Genomic DNA, 23,560 nt, shown 5'->3' on the forward strand with positions numbered 1-23,560 from the left:
GGGTCTTCAGGGACTCCTATGAGGGACTGTATCGGTCTGAGCCCCCATCGGAGGAGGGGGGGATGGGGGGGGGGGGGGGTCGCTTTCTGGACCGGCTGAGGTTCCCGAGGGTAGTGGAGCTGGGGGCGCCGGTTGGGTTGGAGGAACTGGTCAAAGGACTAAGGAGTATGCAGGCAGGGAAAGCACCAGGGCCAGATGGGTTCCCGGTGGAATTCTATAGGAAGTACGTGGACCTGTTGGGCCCACTACTGGTAAGGACTTTCAATGAGGCAAGGGGGGGGGGGTCCTGCCCCCAACGATGTCTAGGGCGCTGATTTCTCTAATTCCGAAGCGGGACAAGGACCCCTTATAGTGTGGATCGTATAGGCCGATTTCACTCCTTAATGTGGATGCGAAACTACTAGCAAAGATATTGGCCATGAGGATCGAGGACTGTGTTCCGGGGGTCATACACGAAGATCAGACGGGTTTTGTGAAAGGGAGGCAGTTGAATACCAACGTATGTAGCCTCCTGAATGTAATTATGATGCCGGCGGTAGAGGGGGAGGCGGAGATAGTGGCGGCTATTGATGCGGAGAAGGCCTTTGATAGGGTGGAGTGGGGGTACCTGTGGGAGGTGTTGAGGAGGTTTGGGGAGGGGTTCGTCAGCTGGGTGAGGCTGCTGTACGATGTTCCGGTGGAGAGTGTGGCCACGAACAGGAGGTCGGAATATTTCCGGCTATACTCCGAGGAACGAGGCAGGGGTGTCCTCTATGCCCTCTGCTCTTTGCGCTGGCGATTGAACCCCTGGCCATAGCTTTGAAGGAGTCTAGGAACTGGAGGGGGTTGGTTGGGGGGGGGGGGGGGGGGGGGAAGGAAGGAACACCGGGTATCATTGTAGGCGGATGATCTGCTATTAAAGAACAAAGAACGAAGAAAATTACAGCACAGGAACAAGCCCTTCGGCCCTCCCAGCCTGCGCTGATCTAGATCCTTTATCTAAACCTGTTGCCTATTTTCCAGGGTCTACTTCTCTCTGTTCCCCACCTGTTCATATATCTGTCCAGATGCATCTTAAATGATGCTATCGTGCCCGCCTCTACCACCTCCGCTGGCAAAGCATTCCAGGCACCCACCACCCTCTGCGTAAAAAAACTTTCCACGCACATCTCCCTTAAACTTGAAACCGTGACCCCTTGTAATTGATACCCCCACTCTTGGGAAAAGCTTGTTGCTATCCACCCTGTCCATACCTCTCAATTTTGTGGACCTCAAGCAGGTCTCCCCTCAACCTCAGTCTTTCCAATGAAAACAATCCTAATCTACTCAACCTTTCTTCACAGCTAGCACACTCCATACCAGGCAACATCCTGGTGAACCTCCTCTGCACCCTCTCTAAAGCATCCGCATCCTTCTGGTAATGTGGCGACCAGAACTGCACGCAGTATTCCAAATGTGGCCTAACCAAAGTCCGATACAACTGTAACATGACCTGCCGACTCTTGTACTCAATACCCCGTCCAATGAAGGCAAGCATGCTGTATGCTTCTTGACCACTATCGACCTGCGTTGCCACCTTTAGGGTGCAATGGACCTGAACTCCCAGATCTCTCTGTACATCAATTTTCCACAGGACTCTTCCATTGACCATATAGTCTGCTCTTGAATTTGATCTTCCAAAATGCATCACCTCGCATTTGCCTGGATTGAACTCCATCTGCCATTTCTCTGCCCAACTCTCCAATCTATCTATATTTTGCTGTATTCTCTGACAGTCCGCCTCACTATCTGCAACTCCACCAATCTTAGTATCATCTGCAAACTTGCTTATCAGACCACTTTTACCTTTGTCCAGATCATTTATGTATATCACAAACAACATTGGTCCAAGCACGGTGCAAAGTACTCATTAAGAATCTCACTCATTTCCTCTGACTCCACGCATAAATTCCCTCTTTTGTCTTTGAGTGGGCCAATCCTTTCTCTAGTTACCCTCTTGCTCCTTATATACGAATAAAAGGCTTTGGGATTTTCCTTAACCCTGTTAGCCAAAGATATTTCATGACCACTTTTAGCCCTCTTTATTGCGCGTTTGCGATTTGTCCTACTTTCCCGATATTCCTCCAAAGCTTCATCAGTTTTGAGTCGCCTCGATCTTATGTATGCTTCCTTTTTCATCTTAGCTAGTCTCACAATTCCACCCGTCATCCATGGTTCCCTAATCTTGCCATTTCTATCTCTCATTTTCACAGGGACGTGTCTGTCCTGCACTCTAATCAACCTTTCCTTAAAAGACTCCCACATTTCAAATGTGGATTTACCCTTAAACAGCTGCTCCCAATCCACATTCCCGAGCTCCTGCCGAATTTTGTTATAGTTGGCCGTTCCCCAATTTAGCACTCTTCCTTTAGGACCACTCTCGTCTTTTTCCATGAGTATTCTAAAACTTATGGAATTGTGATCGCTATTCCCAAAGTAATCGCCGACTGAAATGTCAATCACCTGGCCAGGATCATTCCCCAATACCAGGTCCAGTATGGCCCCTTCCTGAGTTGGACTATTTACATACTGCTCTAAAAAAAACTCTCCTGGATGCTTCTTACAAATTCTGCTCCATCTACGCCTCCAACACTAGATAGAACATAGAACAGTACAGCACAGAACAGGCCCTTCAGCCCTCGATGTTGTGCCGAGCAATGATCACCCTACTCAAACCCACGTATCCACCCTATACCCGTAACCCAACAACCCCCCCCCCCCCCCCACCTTACTTTTTTAGGGCACTACGGGAAATTTAGCATAACCAATCCACCTTACAAGCACATCTTTGGACTGTGGGAGGAAACCGGAGCACCCGGAGGAAACCCACGCACACACGGGGAGGACGTGCAGACTCCGCACAGATAGTGACCCAGCTGGGAACCGAACCTGGGACCCTGGAGCTGTGAAGCATTTATGCTAACCACCATGCTACCGTGCTGCCGAACATACCTCTCCATTCACCTGAGGAAGGAGCTGCGCTCCGAAAGCTCGTGTTTGAATCAAACCTGTTGGACTTTAACCTGGTGTTGTCAGACTTCTTACTGTGCTCACCCCAGTCCAACGCCGGCATCTCCACACCATTCAATGTTGGGGAAGTTAAAATTTCCCATCACACCCACCCTATTGTTCCTACATTGTTCTATAATCTGTCTACATATTTGTACCTCTACTTCCGCTCGCTTTTGGGAGGCCCATAGTAAAGTCCCAACAATGTTAGTGCACTCTTCCTATTTCTTAGCTCTATCCATATTGCCTCAGTGCTCGAATCCTCCATCGTGCCCTCCTTAAATCACAGCTGTGGTATCTCTGACCAGTAATGCAACTCCTCCACCCCTTTTACCTCCCCCTCTATCCCTCCTGAAGCATCTATACCCTGGGATATTTAGTTGCCAGTCTTGCCCATCCCTCAGCCAAGTCTCAGTAATACCAATAACATCATATTCCCAAGTACTAATCCAAGCCCCAAGTTCATCTGCTTTACCTGATACACTTCTCACATTAAAACAAATGCACTTCAGACCACCTGTCCCTTTGCGATCATCATCTCTTCCCTGTCTACTCTTCTCCTTAGTCACATTGAGTTTATTATCCAGTACCTTACTGGCTTTAGTTGCTGCCTCTTTACTGACCTCTAACTTCCTAATCTGGTTCCCATCCCCCTGCCACATTAGTTTAAAACCTCCCCAACAGTGTTAGCAAAAGCACCCCCGAGGACATTGGTTCCAGTCCTGCCCAGGTGTAGACCATCCGATTTGTAATGGTCCCACCGCCCCCAGAACCGGTTCCAATGTGCCGAAAATCTGAACCCCTCCCTCCTGCACCATCTCTCAAGCCACGTATTAATTCTGACTATTCTTAAATTTCTACTCTGACTGTTTCGTGGCACTGGTAGCAATCCTGAGATTACTACCTTTGAGGTCCTACTTTTTAAACTTATCTCCTAACTCCTAAATTCTGATTGTAGGACCTCATCCCATTTTGTCCCTATATCGTTGGTGCCTATATGCACCACGGCAACTGGCTGTTCACCCTCCCCCTTCAGTATGACCTGCAGCCGATCTGAGACATCCCTGACCCATGCACCAACGAGGCAACATACCATTCGGGAGTCTCGTTTCCGACCACAAAAACGCCTGTCTACTCCCCTTACGATTGAATCCCCTATGACTATAGCCCTGCCAGTCTTTTTCCCGCCCTTCTGTGCAGCAGAGCCAGCCACGGTGCCATGAGCCTGGCTACTACTACCTTCCCATGGTGAGTCATCTCCCCCAACAGTATCCAAACGGTATACCTGTTTTGGAGGGAGATGACCGCAGGGGACACCTGCACTGCCTTCCTGTGGGCAAAGAAGACCCCGAGGGTGAGAAGGGTGTTTCTGGAGCGGAGCAGGGACAGGGGGGGCTGGCGTTGCCTAACCTCTGTGGGTTCTATTGGGCTGCCAACGTGGCGATGGTACGCAAGTGGGTAATGGAGGGGGAGGCATGGAAGAGGTTGGAGATGGCGTCCTGTGTGGACACGAGCCTGGGGGCACTGGTGACGGCACCGCTGCCGCTCCCTCCGACGAGGTACACTACAAGCCCGGTGGTGGCGGCGACCCTCAAAATTTGGGGGAAATAGAGACGCCAGAGGGGGGAGGTGGGGGCTTTGGTGTGGTCCCCGATACGGGAGAACCATCGGTTTGTCCCGGGGAAAATGGATGGGGGGTTCCGGAGCTGGTACAGGGCAGGTATTAGGAGGATGGGGGACCTGTTCATTGACGAGAACTTTGCGAGCCTTGGGGAGCTGGAGGAGAAATCTGGGCTCCCCCCGGAAATGCCTTCAGATACACACAGGCAAGGGTATTCGTAGGCGTCAGGTGGTGGAGTTTCCGCTGCTGCCGGCGCGCAGGGTCCAGGGCAGGGTGCTTTCGGGGGTGTGGGTTGGAGAGGGTAGGATCTCGGCAACTTATCAGGTGATGCAGGAGGAGGAGGCGGCCTTGGCAGAGGAGTTAAAAGGTAAGTGGGAGGAGGAGCTGGGGGAGGAGATCGACGAGGGTATGTGGGCAGATGCCCTTGGAAAGGTAAAGTCTTCCTCCTCTTGAGCGAGACTCAGCCTGATACAATTTAAGGTGCTGCACAGGGCGCACATGACCAGGGCAAGGCTGAGCCGGTTTTTTGGGAGTGAGGACAGATGTGAGAGGTGCTCGGGAAGTCCAGCAAACCACACCCACATGTTCTGGGCATGCCCAGCGTTGGAGGAGTTCTGGAGGGGCGTAGCGAGGACGGTGTCAAGGGTAGTGAATTCCAGGGTTAAGCCAAGCTGGGGGCTCGCAATATTTGGGGTGTCAGATGAGCCGGGAGTGCAGGAGGCGAAAGAGGCCGGTATCCTGGCCTTTGCGTCCCTGGTAGCCCGGCGAAAGATTCTGCTTCAGTGGAAGGATGCGAGGACCCCAAGCGTGGAATCCTGGATTAATGACATGGCAGGGTTTATTAAATTGGAGGGTGAAATTTGCCTGAAGGGGATCTGTGCAAGGGTTCTTCAGGCAGTGGCAGCCGTTCCTAGACTTCCTGGCGGAGCGTTAGGAGATGGTCAGCAGCAGCAGCAACCCAGGGCAGGGGGGGTGGGATATGTTCGTGTTTGGTTGGGGATTTACTATTGTTTACTGGTTAACGTTTATTTGTTTATCTATGTACTTTTGTTCTTGTTGTTTTATTATTTGTGTAAAGGGGTTGGGGGGGGGGGGGTTCTATTTTTCCTTTCTGTTATTTATAATATGTGAAAAGTTTGAATAAAAATCATTTTTTTAAAAAAGCAGATCACACACCAAAATGTCTCAAAGCTAGAACCATACCACATGCCATCAGGCCTAATGTTGCAGAACTAGAAAGTCAAGTACAAGAGTAATTGAACCTGTTGCTCCAAGTGATTGGGCAACACCACTGATTCCTGTATTAAACGTGATGGCTCAGTGAGAATTTGTGGCGATTTTAAAACTATTAACCCATTTCTGGAGGGCAGTAATTCAGTAAAATTGTTCTTTGACTGGCATACCTGCAGATTAATGTAGCTGCTGAATCGTAGCTACTACTCACCATTATAACGCGTAATGGTCTGTTTTGTTACAGAAGACTTCCTTCTCAATTATTATAGTTAATTTGTGCCAAACTTAGCAACAGAATTGAAGCCTCTATACACTTTGCTATGTGCCAAACAGACGTGGCATTGGTCAGAAGTACGTGAAAATGCTACAATAGAGTGAAAGAAACATTACAGAAGTCAGCTGTTGGTTTATTATAATCCCAACAAGAGAAATTGCAACGTGCTTGCATCACCCTATGGGATTGGTACAGTTGTCTCACACATTACGCTTTCAGGAGAGGAACGACTGATAGGATTTGCTTCACAAACTCTTCCAGTGCAGAAATGAAAACACTCAGAGGCTATGAGCATCATTTTTGGTGCAAGAATATTCCACCATTACCTTTGTGGGCTCATTTCACTCTTTGATGGATGATTGACCCTAGAAGACAATCTTTGGACAATATAAAGGTACATCTTCTTTGACAGCCAGTAGATTGCAAAGATAGTCATTGATATTGTCAGCACACACTTACGGTATCCAATGTTGCAAGTCAGGGCAGCATGCAAATGCTGATGATGCTTAGTCATGAAGTCATAATTGCCATTACAAGTCAAGCATAGACCAGAAGATGATATTGTCAATATCTTGTATTTGTCGCACCAAGTTCAAAAAATATACAAGAACCGATCCAATGATGGGGGATGTAATGGACTTGGTCCAAAAAGGAATGCAGTCAGATGTTCATAGAGAAAATCCAGACCTCAAGTCCTATATCACACAAATACTTTGAGTTGACTGTGCAGAATGGAGTTCTATTATGGAGAATATTCCTCCGTGCTTGCGTAGTAGAATCCTTGGCCAACTGCATGAGGGACCTCCCGGTGTGGTGAGGATGATGAAGGAATTGGCACACAGTTATTTTTGGTGGCCAGGATGAGATGCTCAAATTGAAGAGAAAGTATGTGCAAAACAAAGGATCACTCTACCATTATATCCATGGGAATTGCTAACACAGTTATGGCAGAGAATATACACTGATTATGCTGGTCCACTGGAGGGTCGTGATTGTGGACGCACACTCAAAATGGTCAGAAGTCATGATAACGAAGTCAACCATGACTGAGCAGACCATTGAGAAACTAGACAAAATATTGGCAAAATTTGGAACACTGGAGCAGAGTGTCAGTGATAATGGTACTCACTTTACTTCAAAGGAGTTTGAGAACTTGAAGGGAAATGGTATACATCGCATCAAAGTCAGCTCCACATCATCCTGCAGCAAATGGATTGGCTGAACGTTTTGTGCAAGGACCAGGGATCACTGTCAATAAGAGTAAGCAAATTCCTAGTGTCTTATGGAATAAACGTATAAACGGGCACAAATGCTCACCAGGACCACTGGTATCCCTTCCAATTTCCTGCTCACCATCACAACCTTCCCTCCCCCGAGCCTGCGATGATATTCCCCACCTCAAACGCTACCCGCGTATTTATCAGCACTGCCACCCCTCTCGTCTTCATATCCAATCCTGAGTGAAAGACTCGCCCTACCCACCCTTTCCTTAGCCTCGTCTGGTCCCCTATATTCAAATATGTTTCCTGTAAAAACGCCACATTCGCCTTTAAACTCTCAGGTGCGCACACACACACGACCGTTTGACCAGCCCATTCAGCCCCCTCATATTTCATATGATCAGCCTGGTCGAGGGGCACCCTGCCCCTTCCGCCCACCCCACTCTCCTGCCGATCAATCATAGCCCTTCTTGGGCCAGCCCCCCAGCCTGCATCATATGACCTTCCAGGCTCACCCTCGGAAGTCCACCGTTACAAACTCCCTCCTTATTGCACATGAACAGTCCCACGCCCGTCAGCAGTTCCCTCCCTCCACTAAACAAAACAACAATCCCATCCCCCCTTTAACACTCTGACCACCTGCTCACCCCCCACTGTGCTCCCATGAACAAGCTCGCACAGCTAACCTGGCAAACCCCACCCATGGTGCCAAGCATCCTACCGCCCCCTCGCATACTTCCATAGTGAAAACAAAGATAACCATGATAAAAAAGGTGCACTCACCCTCCACAGTCGTATCGCATCCCCCCCAAAGAACACCACTTAAAACTAAAATGGCCTGAGAAAAGAGAGGTTCGCCCCTGATCACCCAAAAAGGAACAATGCAATACAACAAAAAAGGGCAGAGAGAACCAACATCGCCTCACGCTGCCTCCAAAGTTCAATGTCCTCCTTCTCCTGCCAGTCTATTGTCTTTCAAGAACTCCATTGCCTCCTCCAGTGTTCCAAAATAATACTCACAGCCAGGTACATCTTCCCAAACTTTACCCCCATCTTAAAAGGGGTAACCTTGACACGGTTGAATCCAGCTCTCCTCTTAGCCAGTTGCACACAGCTCGTTACCCTCCTAGGTACATCTCCTCATCTGCCTGGTCCACCGCAAGATCTTCTCTATATCCAAGAACTGATGTAGCCTCACCATCATCGCCCTTGGTGGCTCATTTGCCTGAGGCTTCCTCATCAGCGCAGTATGAGCCCAATCGACCTCCAGGGGCCGGTCGAAGGCCCCCTCCCTCATTGCTGCTCCAACATATTGGCTACATCAGGGCCTATGTCCGCTCCCTCGGTGCGCTCTGGCATCCCCACTATTCTCAAATTTTCCCTCGGAGCAGTTCTCCAAATCCTCCACTTCCTCCTCGAGTCTCCCTCAACATCTGGCAATGAGATAAGCTGCTCCCCGAGCTCCCCCACCGCCTCCTCTACTTTCTGGATCGCCTGACTCTTAGTCTCCAGCCTCAGCTCCAGACGCACGATTCCCACTCTCAGCAGGTCTATCACCTTCGCCAGGTGAATGATATGAAATTAAATGAAAATTGCTTATTGTCACGAGTAGGCTTCAATTAAGTTACTGTGAAAAGCCCCTAGTCGCCACATTCCGGCGCCTGTTCGGGGAGGCTGGTACGGGAATTGAACCGTGCTGCTGGCCTGCCTTGGTCTGCTTTAAAAGCCAGTGATTTAGCCCAGTATGCTAAACCAGCCCCTCAGGTCCTCAGGCTAAATGTGGAAGCCACTCACTCCATGTCCGCCACCGGAAGTCGGCAGTTAACCATCTTGACTGTAAGAGCACCTCTTAATAAACCTCTCGTGTTTTACAAGAATCCAGAGTGTGGACAGCTGCATACCTTTTCTCTTTGCGGCAACAAAGAAATATAACAGTTTGAGGCACGCTGTGAGCTTGCGATCAGCAAGAGACCAACAGATCTCCCACATCTGCAATATAAGGATGGAGTCAATGAATGGGAAAGGGAAGTCCTGACAAGCATGAAAAAAGCACAGGATAAAAGAAATGACCAGATGGTGAAAAAGCAAGCTGAAAGAGGGAAAAATAATCAGTAAACCTCAGATTAATGCTATTCATTTGTACCAGCTGCAGAAGGGACCGCCACACTTGAATTGACCTCAACACCCTGGGCACAGTCCATTGACTCCCAAGATGGATAGATGACAGACATCATGGAGATTATCTCATTCTTCTAAACTCCAAGGAGCTAGGTGAATTTCCTCAGACTCTCACCATAGGACAACCCTCTCATCCAAGGAACCAATCTAGTGATGCTTCACTCTACTGTCTCCAATGCAAGTATATCCTTCCAAACATATGGGGATCAAAACTGCACACAGTACTCCAGATGTAACTTGTGTAACTATAGTAACACTTCCTTATTCTTGTATTGCAATCCCCTTGTAAAAATATATAATTTGCCTTCTTAATTTCTTGTTGTATCTGCATGCCAACTTTGTCTTCCCAAGTCCATCTGAACGCCAACCTTTAGAAGTTTCATGGCTTATATTCTGCTTTTCTACTCTTACTGTCAAAGTAAATAACCTCACACTTACCCATTTACTTCATCTGTCACCTTCTTGCCCACTCACTTGTGTGTATCACTTGTGCTCTCCTCACAGCTTATATTCCCACTTTGCTTTGTATAGTCAGCAATCTCAGATATGTTACACTCAGTCTATTTAAGTTCTTAACGTAGATTGTAAGACTTAAATCCTACCAGAATAGTTTGTCTATGTAAATAACATAATAGTCAGGTCAAGATCTCCTGGGACTTGAAACTCTTTGCTACTGTATTAGGAAAGACTTATTGCATTGAACTGGTTTTTACTGCAGAAAAGAAAACTCGGGATACAAATGATCTAGAACTTTAAAATGGCGAGAGGCATTCATTTATTTAATTTTTAAAAAATAATTTTAGAGTACCCAATTCATTTTTTCCAATTAAGGGGCAATTTACCGTGGCCAATCCAGCTACTCTGCACATCTTTGGGTTGTTGGGCAAAACCCATGCAAGCATGGGGAAAATGTGCAAACTCCACACAGACAGTGACCCAGAATCAAACCTGGAACCTCGGCGCCGGTACGCAGCAGTGCTAACCACCGCGCTGCCCCTTTGAGGGGCATTAATGATATATTCAAATAGGAGGTATTGGATTTTGCTTTGATGTGGAGATGCCGACGTTGGACTGGGGTGAGCACAGTAAGAAGTCTTACAAAACCAGGTTAAAGTCCAACAGGTTTGTTTCAAACACTAGCTTTCGGAGCACTGCTCCTTACGGGCGGCTCCGTACGTACAACATTTCTAGTTTGGTGGGGAGGGTGAAAGCTGATCTGGCAAGGTGGGATGGTCTCCCTCTGTCACTGGCGGGTTGGTTACTGGTGGTTAAAATGAATGTGTTGCCGCAATTCCGGTTTATTTTCCAATGCCACCTGATTTTCTTGCCAAAAGCATATATTTTTTTTTAAAAAGAGAGATCGAAGAGATGACTACCTCATTCATATGGGGAGGGAAGGTGGCCAGAATTCGAAAGCTGCTACTACTAGAGAGGAAGGCAGGTAGGGAGTTTGGGTTTTCTGAACCTGATGTATTATTACTGGACGGCGAATGTGGAGAAGGTACGGAGCTGGGTCAGACGGGTTGACTACCAATGGGTCAGAATGGAGGAGAGTTTGTGTAGGAGGTCGAGATTAAAAGCACTAGCAACAGTGCCGCTCCCGACAGCACTGGGGAGATACTCAGCGAGTCCGGTAGTAATAGCTTTGTTGAGAATTTGGAGGCAGTTTCGCCAGCCCTTCGTGTTGGGAGCAGGGTGAACAGAAATGCCGATTCGGGGGAATCATAGATTTGAGCCAGGGAAGTGGGATGGAAATTTTCAGAGACGGTAGGAGAAAGCAATGAGGACACTAAAAGATTTGCTTCTTGCGGGTCGGTTTGCAGGATTGAAGGAGCTGGGAGCGAAGTATGGGCTGGAGGAGGGGGAAATATTTAGATACATGCAGGTTCGAGACTTTGCCAGAAAGGAGATAGAGTTTCCCAGTAGAGCCGACTTCCACATTGCTGGAGGATGTGCTGACGACAAGGGGACTGGAGAAGGGGGTAGTATCGGCAGTTTACGCGACTAAAAGGGGCTGGTTTAGCTCACTGAGCTAAATCGCTGGCTTTTAAAGCAGACCAAGCAGGCCAGCAGCACGGTTCGATTCCCATACCAGCCTCCCCGGACAGGCGCCGGAATGTGGCGACTAGGGGCTTTTCACAGTAACTTCATTGAAGACTACTCGTGACAATAAGCGATTTTCATTTTTATTTTGGAACAGAAGGGATCAAGGCAAAGTGGGAGGAAGAGTGGGAGAGAGTATGGAGGAGGGGTTCTGATGTGAGGTGCTCCGGAGGTTGAACGCCTGTACCTAGTGTGCGAGGTTGGGGCTGATACAGCTGAAGGTGGTATATAGAGCAAAACTCACAAAAGCAAGGATGAGCCGACTCTTTGAGGGGGTAGATGTGTGTGAACGTTACGGTGGGGGGGGGGCGCAAACCACGTTCATTTGTTTTGGTCCTGTCCAAAGCTGGAGGATTACTGGAAGGAGGCTTTTAGGATAATCTCTAAAGTGGTGCACATGAAATTGGACCCGGGCACTCGGGAAGCCATATTTGGGGTGTCTGATCAGCCAAATTGGAAATGGATGCAGAGGCAGATGTTGTAGCCTTCGTCTCGTTGATTACCCAAAGGCGGATCCTGTTAGGGTGGAGATCAACCTCTCCACCATGTACCCTGGCGTGGCGGGGGAACTTTCTGGAATTCTTGACTCTTGAGAAGGTCAAATTTGAACTGAGTGGAAGGATGGAAGGGTCCAACAACTCATGGGCGTTATTCATTATGCACTTTCGAAATTGGATAACATCGAACATGGTTGGTTGGGGGGGGGGGGGGGGGGGGGAGGACTGTATGTGATAATGGTGACTATGGGGTATTCCCAATTCTTTTTTGTCATTTGTTTATGTTAACATGCGGGCTAATGTGTGAGGGTTTGGTAGGAGGATGGGACCGTTGTTATTGATATGGGGATTGACAGTGCATTAGTTACTGATTATTGTTGGGTGTAAATTTGGGAGAAAATGTGAAAAAGGAGAGTAAAAATATTTTTTTAAACTCCATATAACATTGTGCAAATAAAACTTTTCATTTGATTTCTTTGTGGCTATTTTATATTTATATTCACTTTTTCTGGACTCACCCATGTAGACATCATCTACAGATCCTCACCAAAACCTTTCATTCATTTTAGAGTTGCACCATTTAAGCACCCCATTTAAGCCCACAACTCCACCCCATCCCTGTAGCCCCATAACCCAGTAACCCCACCTAACCTTTTCGGACACTGAGGGCAATTTATCATGACCAATCCACCTAACCTGCACATTTTTGGACTGTTGGGAGGAAACCGGAGCACCCGGAGGAAACCTATGTAGACACGGGGAGAATGCGCAGACTCCGCAGACAGTGACCCAAGCCGGGTGGAGGATCTGGAGAATCACTCCAAAGACAAAATCTGAGGATTGCGGGGATGCCGAAAGGCAACGATAGTTCGGAGGCCGGCACATCCGTGGTCAAAATATTGGAGAAGCTAATGGGGAGGGGGGCTTTGACTGGGCCCTGGGATTCAACTGAGCTCACAGGGCGCTGGTGAGGCCACAGACGGGCGAGCCACAAAGGGCGATGATGGTGCGGTTGCACCGCTTTCTGGATAAGGAGATCCTCCAATGGGCGAGGCAGACGAGGAAGTGCACTTGGAAAGAGAATGAGCTCGCGGGTGTACCCAGTACCTGGGAGTAGATCTGGCCTGGTTTAACCGGGTCAAGAGTGCCCTCTTTAAATAGAGGGTGAAGTTAGGAGTACTGTACCTGGCCCACCTCTGGGTGACTTTCCAGAAGCACGAGTACTATTTTGGCATGCCAGAAGAGGCGATGGAGTTCATGAGGGACAATGGACTGGGAGGACAGCGAGGACATTGAACTTGGCAGGGTTTCTCGAGGGCAGGCTTTTCATGGGGGAACATAAAGGATGAGTGTACATTTTGTTCCTCTTTAGGGGGGTATGGATGGGGTGGGGTGACAGGGAGGTTGGAGGCCTTGGGCGGGGCCACCATGATAGCTGGGCAGTCTAGTTAATGAGAGTGAAGTGGGAGGTTGTCAGGAGGTAGTCGTGGAGGGGGGAGAGAATGGGGCTGATATTTTGTTAAGAGGTGGAGGGTTGCTGACAGGGTGTGGTTGCAGTGGCGCAGTTAGAAAAGGGTCAGTGACGGTGGATACCTGATGGTGGGCCTAGAGGATCGCTTGACATGGGTTGGGGGCTGGTCCAGAAGGGATATGACTGCTCGGCAGGGGAGGAGGAACAGGGAGACCCCGACTAGGCACCAGGCTGGTCACGTGGAACACGAGGGGGCTAAATGGGCTGGTCAAACGGTCACATGTGTTCGCGCACCCAAGGATTCCAAAGGCAGATGTGGCCTTTTTGCAGGAGACGCACTTAAAGATGGGGGCCAGACAAGGTCCACAAGGAAAGGATGGATGGGACAGGTGTTCCACTCAGGACAGGATATGCTGACGAGGGTGTTAGCAGTGTTAGTGAATAGGTGGTTGGCGTTCGAGGTGGAGAATGTTTTGGCAGTCCCGGTTTGGGCTGGTGCAAGGTTTGTGGTGGTAAGTGGTAAACTGGAGGGGTTACTGGTAGTCCTGGTAAATGTTTATGCCCCCAAATTGGGATGATGTAGATTTCATGAGGCGGGTTCTGGGCAAGATTCCGGACTTCGACTTGCACCAACTGATCATGGGGGTGGATTTTAGTACAGTTATAGAGCCGAGCTTGGACCGGTCAAGCCCGAGGTCGGTGAAGCCGTGGGCAGTGGCGAAGGAGCTGAAGAGGCTGATGGAGCACATTGGGGGAGGGGGAGTGGATGGACCCGCCGAGGCCAGGAGACCAAGGATGAAGGAAATTTCATACTTCTCACAAGTGCACCGGTGTACTCCGGGATTGACTTTTTTTGTGTTGGACAAGGTATTGCTGGTGGGATTGGTTGACTTGGAGCATTTGGCAATCATGGTCAGGTGGATTTTCTAGCAGACCGGGGTTGGTGGGGGCGGGGGTAAGCATGTTGGGGGGGGGTTGCACACGCAGTGGAGGCTGGATGTGGGGCTTTTGGTGGCTGAGGAGGTGCGTGAGTAGGTGAGGGCCACCAATCAGGCGTAAGTGCAGTTAAACAACATGGGGGTGGCCACCATTTATGGGATCGCTCAAGGCGGTGGTTGGGGGAGGGGGGGGGGGGGGGGATTCATCTCAATTCCGGCGCACAAGGAGAAAGCAGAGCGGGTGGAGATGGCTGATAGATGAGATCCTGAGGGTGGATAGGAAGTATTCAGAGGTCCCAGAGGAGAGGCAGAGGCTGCAGATGGAGCTTGGTTTAGGGGAAGACAGTGGGGCAGTTACGGAGGGCCTCAGGGGCAGTGTACGAGAAGGCGTGCAGGATGCTGACCCACCAGCTGAGGAAGTGAGAGGCTACGAGAGAAATTGGCAGAGTAAAGGACAATAAGGGTAGCGTGGTGTTGGGCACAAAGGAGGTGAATGATGTGTTGGAGACAATTTATGGGAAGCTATATGAGTCGGAACCCTCGGCCTGGGTGGGGGAGAAAAAGGGATGCGGCTGTTTTTGGACAGGGCTGAAGATTCCCCAAGGTAGAAGAGGAGCTGGTTCAGGGATTGGAGGCCCTACTGGGGTTGAGGGAGGTGATGGACAGTATGGGGGCAATGCAGGCAGGGAAATCCCCAGGTGGATTCCCAGTGGAGTTCTATAAAAAGGTTTTTTTTTGGGGGGAGGGGGTACAACAAGGCGAGGGAGAGGGGGGGGGAAAGAGGAGAAACTCCACCCTACCTTTGTCACAGGCTTCCATCTCCCTGATATTGAAACAGGTCAAAGATCCGGAGCAGTGTGCGTCGTACCGCCCGGTATCGTTACTGAATGTAGATGGCAAGTTGTTGACTGTGCGAATCTAGGAGCATGTCCCAGGGGTGATAGGCAACAACCTAACGGTTTTGTGAAGAGGTGGCAGTTGTCGGTGACGTGAGGAGGGTGCTCAATGTAATTATGATGCCTTCAGAGGGGCAGGAGGTGACGACGTACGCGGAAAGGCATTTGATCGGGTGGAGTCGGAGTATTTGCCGGAGGTGCTGGGGTGGTTTGGGTTCGGGTAGAGGTGTCCGCTCTCCGCGTTGTACTTTGCTTTGGCAATAGAGCCGCTGGAACTTGCGCTTACCGCATTGGGGGATTGGAGAGGGATTGTGCGGGGAGGGGGCACCGAGCACAGGATCTTGCTCGATGCGGACGACCTGCTGCTATACATTTTGGACCCATTGGGTAGTATTGGGGACATTATGGGGATACTGGAGTAATTCAGCCAGTTCTCCAGGTACAAGTTGAAAAGAGCGAGGTGTTACTGATTGAGACAAAAGGGCAAGAGGAGGTTAGTGGATCTGCCATTGAAAGTAGAGGGGGCGAGTTTTAGATGGGCATCCAGGAGACACGGGGCTGGACACAGCTGCAGAAGTTGAACTTGATTCGGTTGGTGGAGCAGATGAAGGGGGACTTTAGGAGGTGGGATGTGCTGACCACACGGGTGGAGGGACTCAGCCACCAAAAGCGAGGGTGTGGGTGAGCAACCTGGCAGAATTCCTGAGGCTGGAGAATGTCACGTTTGTCTTGAGGGGATCGTTCGATGGGTTCACTCGGAGGTGGAAGCCGTTCACTGATTTATTCAAAGAGGTTTGAGGGGTCAGCAAAGGGAGGTGGGGGAGGGGGGAAATGTAAGGAGGTTAAAATGTGGACGGCAGAATGGGAGAAGGGACGGTATTGGGGGGAGAAGTGGGTGTCGGTTGTTTATAACGTTGTATGGTTGTTCTTCTGCTTTGGTTTGTTTATATGAAAATGCCTTGAATAAAATATTTTTAGTAAAGGAAATGTGTTGGGTCACATGATGGGAGTGCAGGAGCTGCTGTGTTTTTGCAAGGTCAGACTCTGCTCATCTTTTAATCCACCTTTTCATTCTAGTGCACATTTCATATTTGTCTTCTCTTGGGTTACATGGCTTGTGCTATGCCTCAGGATATGTTTGGTAGGTGTCTTTCTGAAAGAGCAGAGATAAATGGATATAAAATCCTTCCTCCTGGCAGCTAGAGGTGGGCCCTGCCTGCAGTGGAGCAGTTGCTGCTGAACGAGCTTTCACTTTGGTGGTGCTGTGTGCGTCAGATGGTGACTACCAACAGAGCTATTGCTAAAATTTCTGACTGCGGTACAAGTCATCGCCTCACTTCCAAGAGTAGCGAGGTACTTTTCTGGAGCCACACAAAAGAGGTTCTTGTACTTGAGAGAGCACTCACAGGTTGGGGCCGGTCTTCTTGTTGTTGAGATCCTGCTACATGGCTTGCCATTCATCCTGAAGGGTTTAACTGGGGTATATTCCTGGGGACAGCCCTTGGCGAGAGGTGGTACAAGAGATCCTATTGAGTTCGAAAATTGGCTGCCATGTTTCAATAATCTGGATTTGGAGGCTGGGTGTATTTGATGGAGCACAAGGTAGCATGTCTTCGAGGCCAGGGGTCAGTCTGGCCCACTGATCACTGGTCCTGTATGATCCTGATCCTCATTGAGGGCGCCAAACCAGTCGAGACATTACCCCCACTCCTGCAGGGCTAGGGCCGGGGGCTAAGCCTCAAGCTGCCTGGGTGTTGGTGAGACAGCAGGGCAGATGTAGTGATATCTCATGCTTCGATCATCGGAATCCCCAAGACATCCTGAAGAATGCCTGTTGATCTTGCTTTATCCTTAGCTTTTGATTTCTTTGTGCGACCGGGACAGTGTCTTTATCCTGAGGACTGCCCTCCAACTCATCTTATCCGGAACATTGCTCCCTGTTGATCACATTATTTTCTTGATTATGTCTTTTATCCTACAGAGGAGTGCGAAATATGGGTGTGATGGCCTGTTCCATTAGTTATCTTCATTTAGCAAACGGGAAATAGGATTTGTGCAGTTTCACTCCTAATCATAATTATGCCTTAGTGTCTTATAATCCTTGTGATTGGGGAAGGGGATGTTCTTCTTTAACTCTCTCTATCTCATTTAAAAGGATAAGTAGAACCAGAGCACATAGAGGATTAGAAGGTTGGGGTTGGTAGGGTTAGTTCGTCCTCATTGTGATTGAGGATAGCCAGCCTCCCCCCCCCCCCCCCGGCTGTTAGAACTAATCCATTTCGGATTTTTCTTTTAGATTGAATTTTTCATCTGATATTTGAATAAACTGAAGTGGGATTGATATTCGTGGTTGAAGATTTGGAATGGCCCTGAATATCCTTTATCTGATGGTGGAAATCATGAGTTAGTTTGGTTTCTTTTTTCATCTGGGCAAGCATTGTGCTGGTCCTGGTTCTGGTCTGGCCCTGGTGGAGGTTGTCAGGTGGCAGGGGAGGAGGGCCAGTCCTCCCAGAACATCCTATTGATGGCCGTCTTCTTTTTCTACCGCACTGGGATCTTCTCCTGGCTAGGGTTAGAGCAATTATCCATCCTCATTGTGTGAGTGCGAGTGGTGAATTGCACTGGGTGGAGTTGGGTGGATGCAGGCTCGGCAGTGTGTGGGTTTTGGGGTTGTGTGGGAGGTCCTGGGTCTTTTTTTCATGGTGCTGGGCTAGGCCAGAGCTGGCGCAGTGGCTGGTATGCTGTTGTCCCTGAGAATTGGAGGTGCCTTTTTTGAGGGGCCTGTGTGTGGGGAGGAGCACAGAGGCTGGGTTTGGTGCCAGAGTGCATGGAGATTTAGGGATGGGCTGAGTGCTGTACTTAGTAAATATCATGTTATCTTTCCCTGTTGTAGTGCAATATCCCCCCCTATTGACTGGCGGCTGGCTCTCTTCCTCTTTAGTGTGTCTCGGAGGCTGCCCAAATTAGTGGTGTGGGTTGGATACTGATTCCCTGTTCTGATTTTTATTGCCTCTTTTTTTTATGTATGGTATTATTTTGTAACATATCAATTTCTAAAATGTAAAATCGTAATAAATATACTTGTCAAATAAAAAAGAAATGTGCATTGAAGTAAAGGGGATGTGATGCAGACAGAGTTAGGTTAAGTAGGGTGTTAAGTCTAATTGCTCGAGCATTTTTGTACGAAATGGTACCAAATTGAAAGAGTGGTGTGGATATGTTCTTTAAAAAAATGATGCTTCTTCAAAAAAATTTTTAATGGAAAAGTTGTCCAGGATAGCATTGCATTGTTACATCTTGCAGTGTATTATTCCTTGAAATATTCATATCAAATTACATTTAAAACTGCTACAAAAAAATATTTAAACACAGGAAGTCCAGATAAGGTTCACCCCGGATATGGAGGGATTTTCTTATCAGCACAGTTCGAGTAGTTTGGCCCTGTACTCGTTGGAGTTTAATAGAATGAGGCGACCTTATTGAGACATAGGATTCTCATGGGGTTTGACAGGGTAGATGCTAAGGGAATGTTTCACCGTTGGAGAGTCAAGGACCGGAGGGAATAACCTCAAGAGTAAGGGATCATCCATTTGAGAGAGATGAGGGGGAATTTCTTCTCAGAGGGTAGTAAATCTGGAATTCTTAACCGCAGAGAGCTGTAGAGGCTGGGTTGTTAACTATTCTCAAGGCTGAGATAGATAGATTTTTAATCAGTAAGGAAATCAGGGGTTTTGGGAATAAGGCAGGAAAGTGGAGTTAAGGATTATCGTAGTCATGTTCTCATTGAATGGTGGAGTAGACCTGATGGGCTAAATGGCTTACTTCTGCTCCTATGTCTTATGGCCTTAGGGGAGTAGGATTTCTCTAGGTGCTCTCCAACCCTCCACTGTGATTTTAGCACATCAATGGAAACCCAAGAGAAACAATACAAAAGATCATTTATACTGCTTCAGGGATTTCTGTTCATCTTAGAAGAAAAACATTGAACTTTGCAGCATTGAGCCCTCACACCTGCTCTGTCATTCAATAAGATCACGACTGATCTGGTTGTGGTCTAACTCCACTTTGCAGTCTGATCTCCGTAACCCTCGACTCCGTTGCCTATCAAAAATCAATCTAACTCTGCCTTGAGTAAATTCCATGACCCAGCCTTCACTGCTTTCTGGGAAAGAATTCCACATACTAACAACCCTTTGAGGAGAAAAACAATTCTCCTCACCTCTGCCTTAAACGGTAAATCTCTTTTTCTTAAACTATGTTCTCTGGCTCTAGTCTGTCCCACAAGTCCTTACCCTATCAAATTCCTTCAGGATCTTCTATGTTTCAATAAAATTACCTCTCATTCATGTAAACTCCAACGGGCATAGGTGCAACCTTTCCAACATTTCTTAAGAGAAGCCACTCACCCCAAGGACAAATCGAGTGAACCTTTGCTGAATTGTTTCTAAAGAAATTATATCTTTTTTCAAATGGCACCAAAACTGTCCACAGTATTCCAGATGTGATCCCACCAAGACTGCACAACTACAGTAAAACTTCCCCCTGAGGGAGGGTCATTGTGGTTTCAAGATGACAAATCTGGCCTTAGAAACTGGAACTAAGTCAACTCTCTAGGACAGGCGGATCTGCAGTACTCTAGATCGCTGCTGATAGCCGAAAGCTATCCTGGTTCATTAACGCAGCCCGTCACCTACAGCTGGGATTCTTATCATTTGGCTCCAGTTGCAGAGGATGATCCTCGCTCAAAAGGGAGGGTAGAATATTGGTAACCATTTCCCAAGAGAATCTGCACTTCACTATAAGAAAGCACAAATACTTATCTGAATTTCTGGTTAGATGAGCTTGAAGACTTTTACACATACTGTTAAGTTCCTGTGGGTGTCAGTCACCCAAGTAAACAATTTTGGCCTCTACATGCCTCTCACAAGGTGTTGGGGGGGGGGGGGGGGGGGGGAGATGTGTTAATTCCTACTTTTCATAATCACTTCAAATTCATACCTTGCACCTTTCATAACATCAACGTGAGATCTTCAACAACGGCACAACTGGGACATTTCGTTGAAAATCAATGTAGTACATTTCAAAGCATTCTGTCTTTAAAGCCGACAGTGAAAGGTTTCTGGTTGGCGAAGCTGGCAGTCCACCCACTCCAACGTCCCTACTTGCAAACCTGCTGAATCCTTAAAAAATATTTCCGTGGAAATAGCTCCCATTTCATTTTAAAAACGTAAAAGTAAAAATCGTGTTTTACTCCATGCAAAAACGAAACATTTGATTCCGACATGCAGCGTGGGTGTTTTAAATGGATTTGGTGGGGGTTCAGACCCTTGCGGGCAGGTTCTCTTTCACCAGGCGGGTGAACATCACCGTCACCCACAGGGATGTATGTACCTGTGACCCCCCCCCCCCCCCCCCCCCCACAAAAAAAAATCCCGGGGCCGGTGTCAGTGAGTGGGCGATGTGACACCACGGGGGAGGGGGTTCACAGGTACACACATCCCTCCGAGGCTGCACCGGCAATGTGACCGTCACCCGAGACAGACATCGAGCACAAACCCTGAAAACGGCCGAGTTAGGCAACAGTCGGTCAGCGAAAAAAAAAATCAAACCTTGTTTGTTGTTGTCCTCCAAAGGGGAAACGGGAAGCTTCTGTCTGGATGGACCGGTCTCTCTGTGCGAGGGACACCAACCTTCTCTCCCCCACCCCAAAAAAACTGGTCCACCAGCGAAAGGAAGGAAAGAGACAACGAGAGGCAGACACAAATATAACACAGAAGGAGCGAATGCCGTTAGCTGTCAGGATGTGTTGATGCGGCGGCCGTTAGCCGACCAGCCGCGACCTACCTGTGGGCGCGGCGCGAGCTGAAGGACAGCGCGCGGCCGGGAGCGAGGGCAGGGAGGGAGGGAGGCACGCGCTCGCCCCACGTGCCGTCCCCGCGCGTCACACGGAGCGGCACCTGGGGCAGCGCTGCACTCCCCCGGTTACATAACCTGCGGCATCTCGCACAACAACTGCAGCAGTCAGTCGGCCCGCCCATGCATCCACTCCCACAGAGACGGCATTGCCATGCGGACTCCATCATGTCAAAGATGGATCCCCCCCAGTCCATTTACCTGCGCACACCCGTTCAGCACATTTTGCGCTGTAGGCGAATGGCGTGTCGGCACTGTGCAGCATGTTTAAGAAGCCACCCCATCGTTAGCGCACTGCTTTCGGCGTCCCTGGAAGCCCGGCGCTATGGAAACCGCCTTCGTCCGTGCCGGCAGCAACGCTCCTTTCCTCGCACATCCGACTTGAGGCAAATTGTTTCGAACGGCCTCGCCTTCCCTCGTGATTGAGCAGCAATTGGTGCTGTTCTGCTCTCCCCACGGTTATGTGCGATAAGACAATGAATGGCCTGGCCAACAAAATGGAAACTGACTCCTTAAAAAAAATTGAACTGTGATGTACACTTTTTATTCTCCAACTGAAAATAATGGAAATTTGAATGTGCCCATAAAATTGACCCTCACTCGAGTATTAGGTATTGGTCCAATGTTGGCGCCCCTTGTTTATTTTACAGTTTGTGACAGAAGTCATAAGAATGTCGTTGCTTAACGAGGCAGCTGTCACCGTTGCCTTTTTGAAGCAACATGGCAAAGTACAGCATAAATTAACAGACTGAAATGTGTGTATTGAACAGATCATAAAACCGGTTAAGGTTATTTCACGCAAGATTCAGATAGATGCAAGCAACGTATTTGATTAAGACAGTTCCTTCCCATTAGGTACCCGGCGCCTGAAGAAAGGTGGACCGAACCCTGTGCGGAGTGACATCCAAAAACATATCAGACGATGTTTACTTCAGTAATTATTTAAGCAATTGAAACGAACGAGACAGAGTGGGCATATCAAATTAACCCTGCCTCGATTACTAATCGCTGGAAATAACGTGGTAAGAAATAGCTATTTTTGAAATTACATGTGAAAGTGGATCTAATAATTTACAAGAACAGTACACCATAAGTATGTTAGTTTATAAATTACTGAATTAATAAACAAACAATCTTAAAAGTAAATGACTGCGGATGTTGGAATCTGAAACAAAAGCTGAAAATACTGGACAACCTCAGCAGGTCTGACAGCATCTGTGGAGAGAGAAGGGAGCTAACGTTTCGAGTCTGGTTGACTTCCTCAAATTTAAAACATTTGTGTACTGTACCATAGAGAAAAGCCGCTTTCTATGTTTCACATACTGTTTTCATAGCTATAACCAAGAGAGCTCTATATACTACAGTGAAGAAAAAAAAGTCTCCATATCAAATCAGTAATATAAATTAGACACCTCCATGATAAAATTTAAGTGGGTGGCACAGTGGTGCCATGGTCAGCACTACTGCCTACGGAGCTGTCCGTGTGGAGTTTGCATATTCTCCTTGTGTCTGCGTGGGTTTCACCCCCACAACCCAAGGATGTGCATGGTAGATGGATTGGCCACATTAAATTGCCCCTTTATTGGAAAAAAAATAATTGGGTACTCTAACTTTATTTTTTTAAATGATAAAACTTAAGATAAAAGCAAATTACCATGGATGCTGAAATCTGAGGCAAAAACAGAAAATGCTGGACAATCTCAGCAGGCCTTCCCTCATCTGTGGAGAGAGAATGGAGCTAACGGGCGGGATTCTGCCGTAATCGGCGGGGCGGGCAACCCCGGCAGGACAGAGTGGCGTGAACCACTCCGGCATCGGGCCGCCCCAAAGGTGCAGAATCCTCCGCATCTTCAAGGGCTAGGCCCGCCCTGGAGTGGTTTGTGCCCCGCCAGACGGCGGCAAAGGGGCTTGGCGCCACGCCAACTGGCGCCGAAGGGCCTCTGCCAGCCAGCGCGAGTTGGCGCATGTGCTGGCATCATCCCCCTGCATGCGCAGAGGTCTTCGTTTCCGCACCGGCAATGGCGGACTGCTACAGCCGCTGGTGCAGAACAATAGAGTGCCCCCACGGGCACAGACTTGCCGGCGGATCGATGGGCCCCGATCGCGGGCCAGGCCACCATAGAGTCACCTCCCGGGGCCAGATCCCCCCGTGCCCCCCCCACAAACCCTGGAGGCCGCCCACGCCGCTA

General features: G+C 48.7%; 1 protein-coding gene across 1 annotated transcript in view; it reads right to left on the reverse strand.

Moving 5' to 3' along the window:
- prickle2b (prickle homolog 2b) overlaps positions 1-16,930 on the reverse strand; it is a 441,701-nt gene extending 424,771 nt beyond the window's left edge. Inside the window, 1 exon segment of the mRNA XM_038810573.1 lies at positions 16,865-16,930. Within this exon segment, the coding sequence (XP_038666501.1) occupies positions 16,865-16,915 (51 nt within the window). The 5' untranslated portion in view covers positions 16,916-16,930.
- Positions 16,931-23,560: the final 6,630 nt, after the last annotated feature.

Source organism: Scyliorhinus canicula, chromosome 11, assembly GCF_902713615.1.
Source record: "Scyliorhinus canicula chromosome 11, sScyCan1.1, whole genome shotgun sequence".
Lineage (NCBI taxonomy): Eukaryota > Metazoa > Chordata > Chondrichthyes > Carcharhiniformes > Scyliorhinidae > Scyliorhinus > Scyliorhinus canicula.